Raw genomic sequence first — 20519 nt, 5'->3', positions numbered from 1 at the left:
CTGAGAATTGGCAGGGCATTGGTGTTATAGCCCAGATCTTGTTCTTCCCATTCAGCTGACTTATTAGGGCTTGCCTTACTCTCTGCAGGTACTTGGAGGTTGCAGCTTTCCTAGTGGCCTCTTCATGGTTCCCATTTGCCTGTGGGATTCCACACACAGGCAAAGCTGTCTTCGATGTCTGCGATGTTGCCTTCTGATAGTGGAATCCCTTCAGTTCTGACTACTTTTCCTCTCTTAGTAACCATCTGACTACACTTCTCCAGTTCGAATGACATTCTGATATCATTGCTGTAGATCCTGGTGATGAGGATCAGTGAATCAATATCTCATTCACTCCTGGATGGAAATGACACCTGGATGCGAAGAACAAGATCCAGGCAATCAACACCTATGTCCTGCTCGTCATCTAATACCCTGCTGGGATAATAAGCGGGTCAAAGGAAGCAATCAAAGGCACTGACATTAAGACACAAAAGCTCCTGACCCTGCATGGAGGGTTTCACCTCTAATCTAGCACCCTTAGACTGTACACTAAATCAAAGGATGGAGGCCAAGGACTAGGGAGTGTCAGAACCACTATCCAGGATGAAACAACAAAGATTCATGAGTACAAGAAGTGGCTCACATAAAAAAATCCTGCCAATGACTGAACAAAGCTGGACTGAAAGATTGTACAGACGCAACAGTGATGGCAGCACTGGAACAAGCTCTAAGCATAAGATTGACAGATGCTGGGGTCTACACCAGGCAAGACTCCAGGTGCAAGCTGTGTGGAGATGCTCCCGAGACAATCCCGCACATAATACCAGGGTGCATGATAATAGCAGGCAGGGCATACATGGAACCCCATAACCAAATGGCTATCATAGTATACAGGAACATCTTTGCTAATTATGGCCCAGAAGTCCCAAGGCCAAGATGTGACACGTCCCCAAGGCTGGTTGAGAATGATCCTGTGGGACTTTCAGATGCAGACAGACAAACTGGCTAACCACCTGGACATAATAGTGGTGGACAAGCAGAGGAAGAAGGAAATAGTGATAGATGTAGCAATACCAAGCAATAGTAACATCAGGAAGAAGGAACACGAGAAGCTCGAGAAATACCAAGGGCTGAGAGAAGAGCCAGAGAGGATGTGGAAACTGAAGGTAACAGTGGTCCCTCTGGTAATCGGAACACTCAGGGTAGTGACCACCAATGACATCTGAGATCTCTGTTGAGAAGATCACAGTCCTAGGAAAAGCTAAGATACTGTGCAGGCCCCTCAAGCTCGCAGTACTAGAGGGCCAGAGCTTAGAGGACAAAGGCCGCCCTGGTAGAGCTGTACATGAGAATTCCAAATACTGGTAAATGGCAGGGATTTGCAGTGACATGGTGACTAGAAACTATTGAAAAGTGAATGACATTCAGCGACATCAAATGACCACAGGTTTAATAACCACCGTGACACAAAGGCGGGACCTAGGTGGGACCTGAGAAGATTTCTAAAAATGTTGACTGACAAATGACCTGGTAGTAAATACATTTTAGGGTTACCTAAGCAACCATAGCATGGAATTTAAACCAATTTTGACAAAGTCAGTGTGGCGGATTGTGATTAAATCAGGATAGTTTCATCGTGATTTCACAGTAAGCAAGTGGGTGCCTCCTGCATGCTCTCCATTCAGCTCCCTCATCTAAACCAGCCAGAGTGAGGGCAAATAAGTATTTTATCCCCTGCTGAATTTGTAAGTTTCTCATTTACAGTGAACTGAACAGTCTCTAATTTTTACAGTATTTTCATTTTAACTGAGAAAGACAGGAACCCACAAACCCAGAAAACATATTACATAAAAGTTATAATTTTATTTGTATGTCTTGGAGTGAAATATATGGTGGCCCTGAAGTGCAAACCACATCAAGAAATCGCTAGTCACAACTACAAATTTATAAACACAACAACATATTCAAAATTCTACGTCATCTTACAAAAAGACAACATTAACTAAGCACAATTACAAATTATAAAAACACATTAACTAAGCACAATTACAAATTACAAAAACACAATAACATTAACTAAGCACAATTACAAATTAAAAAAATACAACAACATTAACTAAGCACAATTACAAATTACAAAAACACAACATTAACAAAAACAGAACATTAACTAAGCACAATTACAAATTAAAAAAACACAACATTAACAAAAGCACAACATTAACAAAAACACAACATTAACTAAGCACAATTACAAATTACAAAAACACAACATTAACTAAGCACAATTGCAAATTACAAAAACACAACATTAACAAAAGCAAAACAACATTAACAAAAACACAACAACATTAACTAAGCACAATTACAAATTACAAAAACACAACATTAACAAAAGCACAACATTAACAAAAACACAACATTAACTAAGCACAATTACAAATTACAAAAACACAACATTAACTAAGCACAATTGCAAATTACAAAAACACAACATTAACAAAAGCACAACAACATTAACAAAAACACAACAACATTAACTAAGCACAATTACAAATTACAAAAACACAACATTAACAAAAGCACAACAACATTAACAAAAACACAACATTAACTAAGCACAATTACAAATTTAAAAAACACAACAACATTAACTAAGCACAATTACAAATTTAAAAAACACAACATTAACAGAAACATAATGACATTTAATAAGCACAATTGCAAATTACAAAAACAACATTAACAAAAACAGAACATTAACTAAGCACAATTACAAATTACAAAAATACAACATTAACAAAAGCACAACATTAACAAAAACACAACAACATTAACTAAGCACAATTACAAATTACAAAAACACAACATTAACTAAGCACAATTGCAAATTACAAAAACACGACATTAACAAAAGCACAACAACATTAACAAAAACACAACAACATTAACTAAGCACAATTACAAATTACAAAAACACAACATTAACAAAAGCACAACAACATTAACAAAAACACAACAACATTAACAAAACGGGTCCCAGTGGGAAAACCTGGGAAATCGGTGATTGGACAATGGCCCACCAGGACCTCAGAAGATCACACATCGCAATGGCAACCGCGCACACCCTCCAGAGGAGGAAGACCCCAGACGGAGCCCCCACGGTCAAAGGGCAAGAGCCCAGAGAGCCAGAGGCAATGAGCAGCCCACCCCCCGGCTTGCTGGTCCCCCCAGCACGAGCCGAGAATGCAGCCCCGAGGCCCCAGGCGCCCAGGAATCGCCCGACACCCAGCAGAGCCCCCCCCCCACGCAAAAGAGGCCTGAGCTACCCCCAGGCCACAGCCGCCAAGGGAGCGGGCCAGAAGCCACGCCAAGACATCTGGCTACGCACTCCAGGACCCCTAGGCACCCACATCCCAGGGGCGGCAGTGACAATCAGTGGGGAGCAGTAGGCAGGGGTAACTCCTGCCCTCCGCAACCGTGTCCCACAGGGGCCAAGGCCCAGCAAGCCATAGACCCAGGCCCAGCTGTCCACACATGCACACGCATGCACGCGCATGCACGCGCTTGCTCACACACACACACACATGCGCGTGCACACACACGTCATATACTCATACACACACATACATGCCAATCACACACCCATACTCATACACACGGACCATACATGGACATTAAGTGTGGGAAGACCCGCCCACCCCCTCCTCCCACTCAAAATGGTTGGGGTGATGTGTTAGGTGTAAGTGTGTATGTAGTGGGAGAAATGTGTACGACTGTGTGAAAGCTACAGTGCTATTAAAATTGGAGGGGGCTAGTTGTAACATGCGCACTGAACAACAGCACCCATCCACCCCCCCCCCCCCCCCCCCCCCCCCAAGTCCGTGTCTAAGATGTAAATAAAATTGAGGAGCAGGCAGCAGTAAACAAATAAGTGGAGCCACCTCGGCAGCGCCACCCACTAACCACTGTGTGACATACCTACCCCCCAAGGCCCTATGTGCTATGACGTGTTGTGAGCTGTATGATGTAATTAAAAAAAAAAAAAAAAGTGAGTAAGTGAGACATTAATGTCGAACAAATCTATCCAATTATAAAGCTTAACTTTAATTTTCAGGCAAGCCGATTTGCTCAGGAACAAATGAAACGCTGAAATAAACCAAACACCAGCCATTAGAGATCATCTGAGGGAGTTATGTCTGTGTTTAACTTCCAATCAGCGGCGAAAGCCAGCAGGGCTTTGAAAAGGATGTGCCAGCAGTCGGGCGTTCTCTCTGCTAAAGCGAGCCTTGATAGCCCGGTCAGCTGACAGCTAGTGAGGTGAGCTGGCTGGTAGAGCAGCAGCAACGGACAGCTCCAAAAACGGTGGAGCACTTTTTGCAATTAAGCGATATGTGACGTAATCAGCCTACAAATGCAGCCTTCAAAGGATGCGGCCCCTGAATTTGGACACAGCTACTGTCTTCCCGCCTATCCAAACACCGAAAGAGCAAATGCCCTAACTTCTGGTTCAAAAGCCAAAAGTGGCATCGTCCGGTCAGCGATTTCCCAGGTTTTCCCACTGGAACCTACCTCTTCTGTTTTGTTAATGTTGTGTTTTTGTAATTTGTAATTGTGCTTAGTTAATGTTGTTGTGTTTTTTTTTAATGCTGTTGTGTTTTTGTAATTTGTAATTGTGATTAGTTAATGTTGTGTTTTTGTTAATGTTGTTGTGTTTTTGTAATTTGTAATTGTGCTTAGTTAATGTCGTTGTGTTTTTGGTAATGTTGTTGTATTTTTGTTAATGTTGCTGTGTTTTTAAATTTGTAGTTGTGACTACTGATTTCTTGATGTGGTTTGCACTTCACGGCCACTGTAGAATTAAGTATTTGTTACCCTACAACCCAGCCAGAATTCTGACTCCCACAGATCAGCTGTGATGGCACGCAGATTACAATCAGTCATTCAATATACTCATCTCAGCTCCTTATGTTTATAAAGCACACCTGTCCACAGGATCAATTTCTTCCATTCCACCACCATGTGCAAGACCAAAGAGCTATCAAGGGAAGTCAGGGACAAGATTGTGGGCCTGCACTAGGCTGGAATGGGCCACAAAACAATTAGATGTTGATGCGATTATTTGGAAATGAAATAAATATAAAATGATCATCAATCACCCTCAGGCGAGCCACTGTAAACCTGCTATAATTGGAGTGATGTGATCATCCTTTCTAGTACCTGTCAAAAGAAGTGCAGCAGCATTTTTTACTAACTGCAAACAATGGAGAGATGACAGTTCAAGACCCGAATACAGAGAATTGCAGTAGTTCATCTAGAGGTGATGAAGGCATGAATAGGTTTTTTGAGGTCCTTTGGAGGAAGATAGGATTTTGTTTTGGCAATTAGTCATAACTGATAGAAACTGGTCTTCACAACTGTGTTCACTTGCTTCTCAAATTTAAAGAAATTATCAAAAAACACTCCAATATTTCGAGGAACAATAAGAAGCTAGAGGGCCAAGGATATCAGTTAACTTATCCACAGGGATATTACTTAGTTTTTTTTTTCACTTACAATGGTTTTAATCTTGTTTTCATTTAAAGTAAGAAATTTTGTGTTAACCAGTCTTTGACATTGTGTGGCAGTTAAACAGAGGCTGCAGTGGGACAGAATCATCCAATTCTGAATAAAAATGACTAACGCTTCCCCGGGTCCCATTTCCCAGTCAAAATGCTCTCATTCCGGCTCTGGTGGAGCTCGGAGCTCTAGGGCGGGATGCTGAATGATTTCGCCCGGCCATGACTCACCATCCTTGCATACAGTGTGTGGCCGTCCTGGTCCCATTGTTTTCCCCGTCCAAAGAGAAAGAGGAGATGAGGGACGGAGAAGCGGCCCACTCACTCGAACGGCCCCAGGGACCCTCCCTGAAGAACGGTAAATATTTCAGTGGGCGTCGGACCATCTAAAATATGAAGTTAAATTTAAACGTCAGTCATTTTTATTCAGAAAATCCACTCCCACTGCATGTGGTTTCATTGATTTAAGGCTGACTTGCCACTTCCAATATGGCGGACTAGCCAACGTATCGCAGTGACATGGTCCATGTCATGCTGTTTCTGTAAACTGCTCAGGTATCAACAGTGAATATGTCTGTTTTCCCTGCAGATGAAGACGAGGCTTCTGCTTTACTTTGAGAGCATGGGAAATCTCCAACACGAACTTAAAATGCTGTGCAAATCTGTCAAGATCATATTTTTTTCCTCTGAGATTCGAGTCGTGGATTTACACAAGCTGCTTGTATCGGTGAAGCATGTTATCTTTCAAAACCAATCACATACATATAGAATATCGATGATGCGTTAGACATTTCCAGTTCCCACGGTTCCTGAATGCAACAGCTGGGACTATGTTGTTCAGCCTCTGTGTTGAGCTGTCAGTCATGATTCCACACCCCCATCATCTGAGGCTCCGCCCCCCACGCCAAAACAGGGCCAAAAGTTTGAACTCGAAAAAAAAAAAATAATCTGAAACTGAAAAAAAAAATCTGAAAGTGCAAAAAAAAAACCCACTTGAATCTGAAAAGTAGTTTTGAAAATTTTTTTTCCTGCTTCACATCTTTTTTTTCAGTTGCAAACTTTTTTTTCCTGTTTTTTTTTTCGGGTTCAAAATAATTTTTTTTTTTAAGTCTGTCATGTCTGGCATTTTTCACAATCGGAATGATGATCCGAATGCAATAAAGTACCAAACATATTTGCTTTTACAAGAACAGCTCTATATGTTTTCTATAGGCTATTCTTGTTAATGTTTGTATTTTTATTTATTTATCTTTTTATTTAGTTCCAGAGGTGAATGGGGAAAGGACCCGGGGGACCCAGGCCATCCACAGCCCAGGAGCTCAGAAGACCTGAGGCCACACATCCCGATGGCAACTGCGTGCACACCCCAGAGGAGGAAGGAGGGAGAGCACAGAAGGAGCCCCCACAGTCAAAGGGCTAGAGTCCAGAGAGCCAGAGGCGACGAGCAGCCCACCCCCCGGCTTACTGGTTCCCCCAGCACGAGCCGAGAATGCAGCCCCGAGGCAACAAGCACCCGAGAGCAGCCTGACACCCAGCAGAGCCCCCCCCACACACACACCAAAGAGGCCCAAGCCACCCCCAGGCCACAGCCACCAAGGGAGTAGGTCAAAAACCACGCCGAGACATCCGGCCACCAGAGGTGGCAAAAGTACTGACATTCTGTACTTAAGTAGAAGTACAAGTACTTATGTTAAAAAATACTTTAGTAAAAGTCGAAGTACTGGTTCAACTTCTCTACTTAAGTAAAAGTAAAAAAGTACAGGCTCTGAAATGTACTCAAAGTAAGAAAGTAAAAGTAGTTCTTTGGAGGACGTTTCTACCTGCTATTTTTGTGTAAAACAAACCAAACCTCGTTATATATTATTGTAATAACATAAAATAATATTACATGAGAATACAAATGTTATTCCAATCTAAATTTTAATCCTAATGAATGCACTCAGCTTGAATCTGTTATGTAGGACACAAACTGTTAAAGGGAATTTAAACACAGCTCTATTATCTGTGTCCTCCATAGTAGAGGGTGACTGTGCCTCCACCTAAACACCAACATGAGGATACTCAGGGGTTACAGTGGGATTCAGAAGGTGGAGGAACCCTAAGATCAGCTGTAGTGGCTCTGCATGGGGAGAAGAATCACAGCTTTCTATTGTGAGCTCCAGTAAATGATGTTGGTGTGCAGGCTGTGATCAGCTGACCTGCTGCTGCTCTGAGGTTTACTGCTCTGTGTGGATGAACTGAACTCACAAAGATGTAACCCAGTATTTCACAGCTATCTGAGCTGATCTCCATCCTCTACACTGACAGCATACAGGCTGTAGAAATGTTGGATTCAGTGAATGAATCTCAGCATCAGCAGCTTTGATTCAAACTCATCTCTGCTGCACTGATGTAACCTGTAACTCTGACCATGAACACAAACACTGTGCACCAACACAGAGCTTTACTGTAAATACAGTACAACAAGCTAACCTATTTATTACACACTAAACTGCAGTATTTTCATACAATCTTTGAATAACACAAAGTCAGCATACTTCAGTTTATTTTCCAGTCCTTACCTTTAATTCTAACCTCTCTTCTTCCTCTCCTGTCCTCTTTCTCCATCTCTGAGTGAACTTCTCTCTCTTTGCTCTCCCTGTAAATACAGCAGCTCTTCTTTTAGCTAGCAGACACACTGTGTGACAAACTGCACACACTTTGTGTGTTTGCTGATATTTGTTGAGCATTTAGAAACGTTGCATTTACCTGCCACACGTTACTCCCTTCATGCTCGCTCCTCTTCAGTAGCGCTAGCTAAGCTGTTTATGTGCCGCAGCGCAACTTACGGACTCGGTCCGGCCCGATTATAGCGCTATAAATGATACATTACTTATATGGGTTTGCGTATTTAATCCCTTTGTACGAGATAAGCCCCGATGATGGAGGATACGCCAGTACGATTGTCTCTTATGTGTTATTATCCCTCCGTTTAGGCTCAGATCGTTTGATGTTTGACGGCGCACTGACCGGAAATGCAAACTTCTCTCTGACGTGTTAAAAAGTAACGAGTCTGTTTGAAAATGTAAGAAGTAGAAAGTACAGATACTTGTGTAAAAATGTAAGGAGTAAAAGTAAAAAGTAGTCAGAAAAATAAATACTTAAGTAAAGTACAGATACCTGAAAAATCAGCAGTCGTTCACTCAGTGCAGCACAAGTCCCCCTCCCCCAAGAACCTACATGTGTATAATGTGATGTTTAACTGAGTGGGAGGAGGGGAAGGGTCAGGATAAATATGACCGGGAGGCAGAGGACTACCCCTTGGAGGAAGAGAGCCAGCTAGCTACTGGCTCACTAGGCACCCCAGTTCCCTACACCCTCCCGCAGCCCAGGGAAGGCAGGTCCAGGGCCTGAAGTGACTGCACCCCCAGGACACCACCGTGTTCCAGGCCGGCACCCACTGCCCCACACGCATACAAAAGACAACAAATACACACACACGCACACACACACACACATACACACACACACACACACACACACACACACACACACACACACATACAGTGATCCTGAGTCAGAACCAACCGGCCCCATGTGGGAAACGGCTGCTGGGGGGCACACAGAATCCCAGAATGCCAGCCAGACACCCTGATGCGGGCCAACCCACCCCACACGGCGGTGTGCCCAAGGGGGCACAGACCCCTACACCGCAGGGAGAGGCCCAACTGGGAAACGGGCAACCCCGGGCACCGCCGAGAGAAACCGGCCACCCGGACGGGGCCAGCACCCACCACCACGGGACCCCCAGCCCCACACCCCAAGACCATAAGAGCATCCATCCAAGCCCCTACCACCAACAACCAGGGCCCGGACACAGAAACCACAAAATGGTATCCACCGTCTCCAGGCCAAGAGCCATCAGACACCCGAGCCACCTACCGGGTATGCTTTTTCATGAGTTGGATCAGGGTGAGGAAATCCTTTACCAGTGGTCCAGTTTCACAACAGACATGGATGTTAAAATTATGACAAAACATGGTCGTATTTGACATGAGACTCCCCACTAAGTCAGCAAAGTCCTGGTTAAAGTCCTTAACACGTTTTGGTGGAAGATACAACAACACACAGAGGACTGAGGGAAAGAAGTTTAGTTCCAAAAGCTGCACTTCAAAGCTGGGAGAGAAGACAGGTGATGGTTGCAACAGCAAAAATTGGATTTAAATACTGATGCTAACCCTCCACCTTTGCCAGTGGTCTGGGGAGCGCTAAAAATGAACAATTGGGGGAAGGAGTTCTGAGAAAGAAGAAGACTCACCCGGTCGAAGCCAAGTTTCCATCAGGAATATAAAATCCAGATCTGAGGAGGTGAAAAAGTAATTTAAGATGAAATTCTCGTTTGCCAGTGAGCTGGTGTTCAACAGAGCCATCAAAAGCGTGAGCATGCTTTGGCTCTTTCTAAGTTTGCACAAACACTAAGGTAACAAAAAGCGAGTGAAGAACCCATGTGTATGCTGAGCCCAGCCCAGCAGCCAAAGTCTGATCATTAACAGATAACCGAAGGGGTGATGAGTAGTCAGGACTGTGGCTTAGTAGCCTTCATTTCTATCTGTACATATTTCTAAAGTGGAATTACTCTGCCAATCCCTTTGAAGTCTCTTTGGGCTGGTTTTGAAGGGCTTCGTGTTGTTGGTTTTGTGCTCATATGTAAACACTAAAAAACAAATGTTTGGCCTCATTAGGATAGGGATTTGTGTCAGTGTGTAGACTCAGGTTTCTAGTCATTAACTAGTATGGGGGCATGGTGGTGTGGTAGATAGCACTGCTGCCTCGCAGTGTGGTTGGATCCATCTTGGCCAGGGGCCTTTCTGTGTGGAGTTTGCATGCCCCCCCCCCCCCCCCCCCCCCCCCCCCCCCCCCCCCCCCATGTTTCTGTGGGTTATCTCCAGGTACTCTGGTTTCCTCCCACAGTCCAAAGACATGCAGTTAGTGGGGTTAGGTTAAATGGTGAATTTAAATTGCCCATTGGTATGACTATGAGTGTGAATGGTTATCTGTCTCTCTGTGTGAGCTCTGTGACAGGCTGGCGACCTATGGCAGCTGGGAGAGCCCCCCCCCCCCCCCCCCCCCCCATGACCCTGAAAAGGATAAGCAAAAGAAAATGGATCGATGGACAGTGCTATATGTGCATTATGTTATGGAGTATTATGAAAGTATTATAACAAGTAGTACAATAAATTAATTAATCCAGTGAGTAATTAAGTAACAATATTGCATTACTTTTAATAAAAGTAACAAGTAATATCCAATACAGTTTGTTTAAGGAGAAAAGGCTCTTTCTTTTCTTTAACAACGCTGCTGGCCTCTATAGTAAATGTTTGTGTTCATTTAGATTCCAGGTAGTACATAGACTAAGAATCAAAAGTTAAATCTGCCCTCTTGAAAGATTAATTTAAGCTTTTAGTCCTAGAGTAGCTCTAATTATCCATCTTGCGTTTGTCTTTGCAGATAGCTTTGCAAATTAACATTTTAGTCTGAGACTAGGCTTAAGACAGGACCTTAGTCTAATTATATTTCTTAAGTCAAGGAGTTGCTGAAAAACTACTAATACTTTAATAAACTTTAATTTTTCAGAAATTAGTGTCTGTTTCTCATAAACAAAATTACTTAAATGTCAGTATGTTTGAACATTTGTTTCAGAGGCACAAAATGGTCTTCTTTCTAATCAGTTACAACAATGTAAATCATGATGAAGACAGATTCTTATTTCTCACACTTGCACAATTCTTATGTAAAACGTCTTACCTTAAATATATTTTTTCAAGCTAAGATTAATATTTAACTATAAAAATACATATGTGGACCTTAAACAGGAGAAATAAAATGAAATTTTGAGAGTTTTTTTTTTTTTAACTTTTCATTTTAGGTTGTAAAAGTGATATTGGCATAGAAATACTCTAGGACTAAATTGGAGCTTAAATTAATCCTTCTGCTTGACAGGATAAAATTATGCATCATTTTTTGGCAGAGCACCAACAGCTCAAGCTCTTACCAGTGACTAGCAGGTAATAGGAACTGCTCCTTAATCAAGTAAAGAAAATCTTTTAAATATTTTCATGAGAACTATGCTAAATTGAAGGCAAGATTCTTTAAATTAGCCATTATAATATATATATATATATATATATATATATATATATATATATATATATATATATATATATATATTTTAATGCTTGTAATGAAGGAAGGTCCACATATATAATATTTTTCATATTATATTAATGCATACATCAGTTACAGCTTTGTGCGTGTGTGTGTGTGAGAGAAAGGGAGAGATTGTGTGTGTGCGTGTGTGTGAGAGAGAGAGAGAGAGAGAGAGAGTGCGTGTGTGTGTGTGTGTGTGTGTGTGTGTGTGTGTGTGTGTGTGTGTGTGTGTAACGAATGTGTTTATCGTTTGTGACATAGTTGGGTCTGGGTGGAGTGTGAGCAGAGTGCATGTGACAGAAGAGGCGCTGGACTGGAGCCGTGACAGCATGTTGAGAAGCAGGAGACATGACACTCTTTCTCTCTCTCTCCCTCTTTCTCAAACTTCCCTTTGACATGTCTTTCAGCAGACAGTGGGAAACTGTGTGTCTTAAAGAGAGGTGGGAGCATAGTTGGTGCACTGCTCCATGAGTGCCATATTAGAGTTAAAGGATTATCAAATTTGCTCAACAGTTCTAATCTTATCCAAACTCCCCTTTGTTTTTTGGGGTTTTTTGGACATTTGAACAGATACTTTCAGTGTGTCACAGCCACCTGTAATGCTCTGCTATAGTGGAGGGCATGACACTGATGAGAAGATGACTGCATGGTGTCTTTATACTTTGTATATACTATTCTTGATCTCATCATTAGTTTAATTGCAAGGACTATGCATTTTTTTCTGAAATAGATAAAATACAGACACAAAGTATTATCCATCCATCCGTTTTCTTCTGCTTATCCGGGGCTGGGTCGCAGGGGCAGCAGCCAAAGCAGAGAAGCCTTTTTCTTAGAGATAAGGTGAGGAGTGCAACCATTTGGGAGTAGAGCTGCTGCTTCTCCACATCGAAAGGAGCCAGTTAAAGTGGTTGGGGCATCTGACTAGGATTCCTCCTGAGCACCTCCTGGGTTAGGTGTTTCAGGTATATCCTACTAGGAGGAAGCCCTGGGGTAGACCCAGGACACACTGGAGAGATTATATCTCTCAGCTGGCCTGGGACCACCTTGGGATCCCCCTGGATGAGCTGGAGGAGGTGACTGGGAAGAGGGAGGTCTGGGCTTCTGTGCTTGGGCTGCTGCCCCCATGACCCAGCCCTGGAAAAGTAGAAGAAAATGGATGGATAGATGGATGGATGGATGGATGGATGGATGGATGGATGGATGGACGGATGGACGGATAGTGTTATCTTTTATTATATTGAATTATGGTGGACTGGAAAGGAAAAAAAGTAGAAAAAAATCAAAAGCAAAATTCATGAATTTACTTCATCATAATAAACTGATTACTAAAATAAAAATAACACTATGTACTACAATGTTTGTCTTTGACAAGCAAGTGTTATTTTCTAACTCTTATGGTGAAACAGGAAATGTCCGTTATTCCTGTCAAACTTTGCTTTTGTGGATTTTAAAATGTTTTTTTTTTTGCCCCAAAATAAATCCATCAAATATATCAACATACAAAAACATCAAATCATTATTTTTTCTTTTAATTTAACTTTTTTACTATTTTTATAGGCAATTTTTGAAGAGAAAACAGCTTGAAAAAAGGTTTAAAAATGAATGAAAGCCACTAGTAACTGGCATTATATGGGAAAATGATGCATATGATATGTCTACTGTATACCTTTGTAATGTGATGTTGTGTGGTAGTTAATTTCAGTATGTGAAAGTCTGAAACCACAGTTGGGGAGGAATTATCATGGCTAAAAATCACTGTTGAAAAGCATCTCACCTTTTTTTACTATGACAGAAAATAAAAGAGGGAAATTTCACACTAATTAGGTCCTGAAGGGCTCTCATGTTTTTTGTCTTCCAGACGCATATTATGCCTTGGCAGCTTCTTCATGTTTGCTTGACCTGATGACCTCACAGCTATGATGATGATAACAAGCAAATAAGCCATCTGTGACAGACAGAAAGTTGGCAACACTTTAACATCTGTTTTTCTGTGCAGTGACAACCACATTAGGACCTTAAGGTAGACCACCATGGAACTTGTGTGCTTCAAAATTGCTTTTTAAAAACATTCTAAAATGCAGTTTTGAGTGGAAATTGCACTTCTTCAAGGAATACTGCTGTTCCTCCAAAGATTCCATCCATACATTTTAACTGAGAAAATGTAACTGTTAATCTAACTGAGGCTTGTGGGTGAACAATTTAATTTCCAGAATTAATTGGGAATATTTATTTCCAATATTTATTTTTGTCAATATTATTCCCATTATGAATTTGATGCAAGTAACATATTAAGTTGGGACAGGACCACCTTTACCACTGTGTAGCATCCCTTCTTCTTTTAACAACAGTCAGTAAACATCTGGGAACTGAGAAGAGCAGTTGCTGGACTTCTGGGAGAGGAACGTTGTCCCATTTTTGTCTGATATAGGATTCTAGCTGCTCAACTGTTGTATTTTTCATTTCATGATACACCAAATGCACCAAAGGCCTGGATTGCAGGCCATATTGTTGTAATAGACGGGTATGTGGTTTAGCATTGTTTTGGTGTAAATATAAAAGGCCTTTCATAAAAAAATTAAAAATTAAAAAAACGTCTGGATGGGGAGCATAATTTATGTTTGTATAAAACCTGTATATACCTTTTAGCACTAATGGTCCCTTTCCAAATGTAGAAACTGCAAATTTCATAGGCACTATTTCATACACATACACATGTGACTTGTTCTTTACACACTCAAGCTTTAACCTGCATTTATGGATGGCTGTGTTCACTGTGTTCACATACAGTGATTTCTGGAAGTGTTTCTGAGCCCATGCAGTGTCTTGCATGACAGAATAATTCATGTTTTTAATGTAATACTACGTGAGAGCTCAAAGATTATGGGCATCCAATATTGATTTATACTTTTCCGTGTCCTTTGTACAAATCTTGAGATTCCTCCAGATTCTTGGAGGATATCTTGTAGTAGTATTCACTTTTGTTTTAAATTTAGAAATTAAATACATTTACAAATGAAAGTGCAGCACATATCTTATTTATCTATTTTAAAGCCATTTCATAACAAACAGTGGATCTGAATGGAGTCGACATTTAGCTCTACAGAAGTCAAATCCTGACTCTTTAGCAGGTGACTGGGACACCGAGTCTAACTTGGTGTACCAACACTCCAGGCCAGCAGGCTATTAGAAGGCAGTGGTGGTGGTGAGTTATTTGTGTGTTTGGGTGGGTGGGTGAGTAAGGGGGGTGGTCTGGCGTGGGATGAGGTGTGTAGATGTGGGCACATGCAGCAGCAGTGGCACCAGGGACATTCAGCCATCACACATGACAACCTGTCAACCTGTCATGAGTCAACCTTCAGGCACGATGGTTGGACTGGCAGAGCAGGTCTCTGTCTGATGCGTGTGGATGTAAGTACATGAAAACCTGATTATTGTTGGATTTTATATTTTAAAAGATATTATATATATTTTAGATGTGACTTGGCATGTACTTTCATTGATTTATAATGTGAACTCTGATGTTACTGTGTTATTGTTAAGATACTAAAAATGTATAAGGTTCCCCATTTCTAATTCCCAAGATTTCCCGCCAACTTCTTTTCTGGTCATATTTGTCCCTCTCTTTTTTCCCTCTCTTTCTCTTGGAGCGACTGCTGTCCATCTGTCTATGGTGATCAGAAAAGGCCTCAGTCCTCCGTCACTATTTATCAGCCAGATAGATGAAATGATGCATAGATGGATGGATACATAGAGGAGGTTAGTTAGAGGAATGATGCAGGTTGGAGGTGGGGGCACTGACTGACAGCCCTCCCTGACCTTTGCCCTCAGTGCTGGAGTGGCCCTCGTCTATCTTTGTTTGGTTTCAGCCGCTGACAGCTGACTGTGATGTTGACAGATATGATGGCTGATCACATCACAGCAGATTAGACAAGAGGTAAATAGTGCAACTTAGATAACAGGATGCATACTGGAATAAGATCCAGACAACTCATCCGTCACAATCCAAACAACCTTCAGCAAAGGACACTATTTGATCTCTGACTGAAAACTACACCCACTAATTTAGTTATATCCCACCCTCTACAAAGACTTTGTTGGCAGGTGTCAACATCATGCACAGGGATTTCACGCTCCAAATTTTAGCCATTACACATAAATCCATAAGTATTTGGACAATGACAATTTCTGTAATTTTTGCCTTAGTACACCACCACAGTGGATTTTGACTAAAGCAATCAAGAGGCACTTCACTCTTGTGTTGCTTTTGCAGTATACTTTAGATCGTTATCCATTTGCACTGTAAATACAAAACTGTTAGTTTTGTAACATTTGGCTGAATCTGAGCATGGAGCTCTGCCCACTTCAAAATTGATTCTGCTACTTCTGGCAGCAATCACATCATCAAGCACACGTCAAACACTAGTGACCCACTTCCACTGGCAGCCATACATGCTCATGCCATAACATTGCTTCCACTATGTTTGACAGATGATGTGGTGTACTAGCTCATTAGCTATCCCTTCCCATCATTCTAATACAAGGTAATTTTGGTTTCATTTGTCCATTTTTTTCCCAAACTGAGCAAGCTCTTTCAGATGTTTAATTGGGCCTTCCTGTTCTTGTATTTAATCAGTGGTTTGGACCTTGTATTTACATTCATGAAGCCTGCAAAGGATATTAAAGCCATACCCTAAAATTGACATTTTCATTATCAATACATTCACTGCATTCAGTCTATGGATGAGACCACCACAGTGGTTAGAAAAAAGATGTTGGTGATTACCAAAAAAAAAATCTAATTTCATTAATGTCACATGAAAAAAAGTGTCAACCTGGCTGCATTTGGTTAAAACAGATGGCCAAAATGTCAAGTGTAAACTCTGGAGCTGTCTTTTTCTACACAACAAACATGATATATTGGGCTAACTTTTCTCCCTTAATATGTTTCTCCAACTTTTGTATTTCAGGCTTAATAATTTAATTTTAACATATCATAAATGGTATATTTTGTGCCAATGATTACTTTTTCAATGGCAGATACATCCAGCCATATCTGTACCAGCTGTGGTGTCTGTCAGTGGAAGCAACATCTGCACAAACCAAGCCGGATATGAGGCAGGCTTGCTCATTTAAACAGATCATGATGGGAGCAGGTTAATTTACTGCTCTTTTGCTTGATTCTACCCTCTGGTGAGTAAATATAGTTTCATCTAGTTACCTAACCTAAATCTCTTGTTATAAAAATGTTTTCCAAAGATCTGACCACTGTCAGCTGTACTCACTGAAGTTGTGTACTGTTTGTCTAGATGACTAAATAATTTACCTTCTGGTTCCTTAGAAAACTGTGGACCTGAAGTCTTTTTTCTACATTAATTCAATGATTTTCAGTTCTAACATAGCAGTTTAGGCAGGGAGCTCAGGGGTATAGGGGAAGTGGTCATTTGAGTTTAGCCCCAAATACTGGCCAGTTTAACAACATAGGAACACACTTTCTAGGCGTGTGAAGGATTCATGGTGGAGGAAGGGTAAGTGACAAGGCAAGGTTATACAAAGGGAAAAAGATAAGAAAATGAAAGTGTTTATGCAAACAATATGATGAGTGAAAAACTAAAAACAAAGACACATTATAGGAAACAAATATTACATATGCTCCTATTCCAACTTTAATTATTAGTTAATGGTTAGTTTAGTTATCTTGAGTTTCAAGGATTTATGCACACAGGGTGAGTTGGACATGTGGGTAAATAAAAAGACAGGAGTTGTCAGATAGTTACCTGTTTCCATGGACGTGGGATGCACAGAAGGCGAAGCTGTAGTGCAGCAGTGTGGGATCAATCATGGCTCCATTCTCTGCCCTCTCCAGCAGATCACTCAAGTAACATAAATGCCGATGGCAACCTCGAACACCATAACGAGCACAGTACTCATCCAAGACAAACACCTGACCAGGACTGAACCAGCCCTATGAGTAACACACAGAAACATTGTTGTCTGATTCCTCTGATGAAGCAGAGTGATAGTGATATGCTATCAAAGTCTCCAACAGCATTTAACAGTAGCAACATACTGATGACTATACTATACTACTGATGACTATACTGATAATTATTTTTACAAAATCTCAAAAATTGCAAGCTTCTTATATTTGGTTGGCAAACTCTCAGTGGGAACATCATGTCAACCACTTAGATTGTAGAAAAAGTCAAACCTGTTTGCATTAGGAGTTGGACATGGTGGTGGTGGTGGTATGACTGAAATACAGGAAGTTCATCCTGAATTTTTTGTTTGGTATCAAAACTTTTCCATATTTTTTTTTATACTTAGTTTCACATTATTAGTGGTTCGTCAGCTCTAGGAGCATTATACTTTTTGTAAGGTTTGTTATTGTTATGACACTGTTTTTACTGTTAAGATTACACAGAAATGTAAATGTTATATTATAATAGAAGACTTTAATACAATTACAGTATTGTGCAAAAGTCTTGAGTTACCCATCATGCCTTTGTATTTTGCTAGAAAAATGGGAAACAGGAGGAGTGATTTATTTAAACATGCAAATTTACATGGAAATAGATTCAGTGCTCTGAAGAAGTGATGTGAAAGACTCATTGCCAGTTATTGCAAATGCTTGATTGCAGTTTTTTGCTGCCAAAGAAGGCACAACCAGTTAAAACGTTTAGGGGGCAATTCCTTTGTCACACACGTCCCTTCCTCTGAGACTATTCATGATGAGGCTTCAACAGACTGTAGATAGATCAGCTGTGTCAGGTCTTTGCTGTTTGTTTCCCCCCTACTTCTTGTTCACCTGCTGTAGATTTTTAATTTTTTTTTAGATCTGTTACTTTTTCTTTTGTCCTTCATTTGTCCAGTTTCCTCAGATCTTTTAAGGGCTCAATGCATATCATGCCAAGATACGCCAAATTTTTGACTAATCTCTCTTTGGGAATCTTTTTTGGTGTACAACACAATTTTATGTCCACCAAACTGTCATGGTTCTGGGCTTTTTTGCCCAGTGTTTCGAGTTATTGTAGGTTTTGATGTTGTGTAATTTTCCTTTGTATTTTAGTTTTGAGTATTTAGTTTCTGTTCATAATTTGTTGATTTTTCCTCAATGTGTTTATGTTCCCCTCTCTAGTCTGCATTTCTGTTTCCCTGTTGACACACTTCCTGTTTTATTTTCGCAGCCTTTGTCCTGGGTGCATTGGTTCTGGCTTTGCTCACTCTTGGCCTGGCAGGGGAGAGCTCATTGTAGTGCCAGGACGGGGCTGCCGAGTTCGCCGTGCCTCTTCCTCCATGAAGCTGGCGGTGGCAGCGGCAGCATGGACGAAATACTCCACTGTGGCAGCAATGATGTGGATGGGCTAATCCTCAGCAGTGAGTGACGAAAAAACCCACCCACTCTGACCTCTGACGAAAAACGCAGACGAGATGCAGCTGTTGAAGCAAACAGCTGCCGCGGGGAGAGTCGGACCTGAGGTTGTGGCTGTTGAGGGGATGAGCGGCATCGCTGGGGCCCCCCAGGGCCAGACAACGCCAGTGAACACACTCTGGAGTGAGCCACGGTTTCCACTTAACAGTCTCTCAGAGGAAGGCATGGATGACCTGTTGCCGCTCATTCAGGTTGGAGTCAACGGGGTCCATTTTATGGTTGCGTCCTTCTGTCATGTACTGCTGTGTAGCAGGCAGGATAGGACCCTAGTGCAGGACTAAACTCAAAAACTCAGCTTTATTCTGCTGGTAAACTCAGGGACAACCGAATATATACAGGGCTGGTCATGAGCCAGAATATACAAACTAAGGGACAGAACTCAGAAATGAAGGATGTAGGAACACACAGCATGGTGGAGCACAGCTGAACAGAATCACACTAACAAGACAGAGGAAGCAAAAGTAGAAACAATGCACACAGGAAAAAGACTGGCAAAATAAAACAGGAAGTGTGTAAACAGCAAAACAGAAACACAGACCAGACACGGGAAGGCAAACACACTGAGGTAAAATCCACAAAGCATGAACAGAAACTAAACACTCAAAACTGAAACACAAAGGAAAATTACACAATAAAAAAAACCTACGATAACTCAAAACACTAGGCAAAAAACCCAGGACCATGACACAAAATGTGTTCTGTTTGGCTTTTTTTTTTTTTTTTGTAGATTCACCTACAGAAAGGCAAGCAAATTAATGTATTAAGTGTCTAAAGAAAAAAATTAAAATTGATCCTTTTCTAAGTTGTCTAGTATGTGTAGACACATCACTGGTTCATCCTTTGATTTACGTGTCTTTTTTTTTTTTTTTTGAATGATTCATAGGTCAGTGCTAAGTGTCATAACAAAACAAACAAACAAACACATTCCTCTGAAAATGGTACTTTGTGACAATGTGTTTCTTAGATGGTGCTGTCTGATGTTTTTTCTTAAAAAAATAAAATAAAATAATTACACAAAGACTTTATTAAACTACTCCACATTTCTTTCACTTAGACTGGCAAAAGTCTAAGTGAAAGAAATGTGGTTCTTTTCAGTATCTGTTTTGTAAGTTTTTGATCTTGTACAGTATAATAGATTTTTCATTAATTTCCTGTTTTATTTTGTCATTCTTTGTCTATTTGCACAGTTGTCCATTTTATTACTTGTCTTTATTTTTGCTTGCTTGCCGTTTGTGCAACCCTCATTACTATTTTTTTTTTTTTTTTTTTGGGTATATACCTCTTCTTCCCTTACTGATGAAAGCATTGTTAACCATTATTTATTTCTTGGACTTTACCTTTTGCCTGATCTTCATTTGAATTTG

The 20519-nt window shown here is 41.0% G+C and overlaps 1 protein-coding gene across 1 annotated transcript in view; it reads right to left on the bottom strand.

Annotated features, from left to right (window-relative positions):
• Positions 1 to 20519, bottom strand: part of cadpsa (Ca2+-dependent activator protein for secretion a) — a 479373-nt gene that overhangs the window by 222239 nt on the left and 236615 nt on the right. Inside the window, exons 13-14 of the mRNA XM_030723859.1 lie at positions 17501 to 17688; positions 9838 to 9879 (exon numbers count right to left, since the gene is read on the bottom strand). Coding sequence (XP_030579719.1) covers positions 9838 to 9879; positions 17501 to 17688 — 230 coding nt within the window. The remainder of the gene's footprint in view (positions 1 to 9837; positions 9880 to 17500; positions 17689 to 20519) is intronic.

Source organism: Archocentrus centrarchus, unplaced genomic scaffold (assembly GCF_007364275.1).
Source record: "Archocentrus centrarchus isolate MPI-CPG fArcCen1 unplaced genomic scaffold, fArcCen1 scaffold_29_ctg1, whole genome shotgun sequence".
NCBI classification, from domain to species: domain Eukaryota; kingdom Metazoa; phylum Chordata; class Actinopteri; order Cichliformes; family Cichlidae; genus Archocentrus; species Archocentrus centrarchus.
Note: the sequence above shows the minus strand (reverse complement) of the source record. Positions and strands in the feature narration are given on the sequence as shown.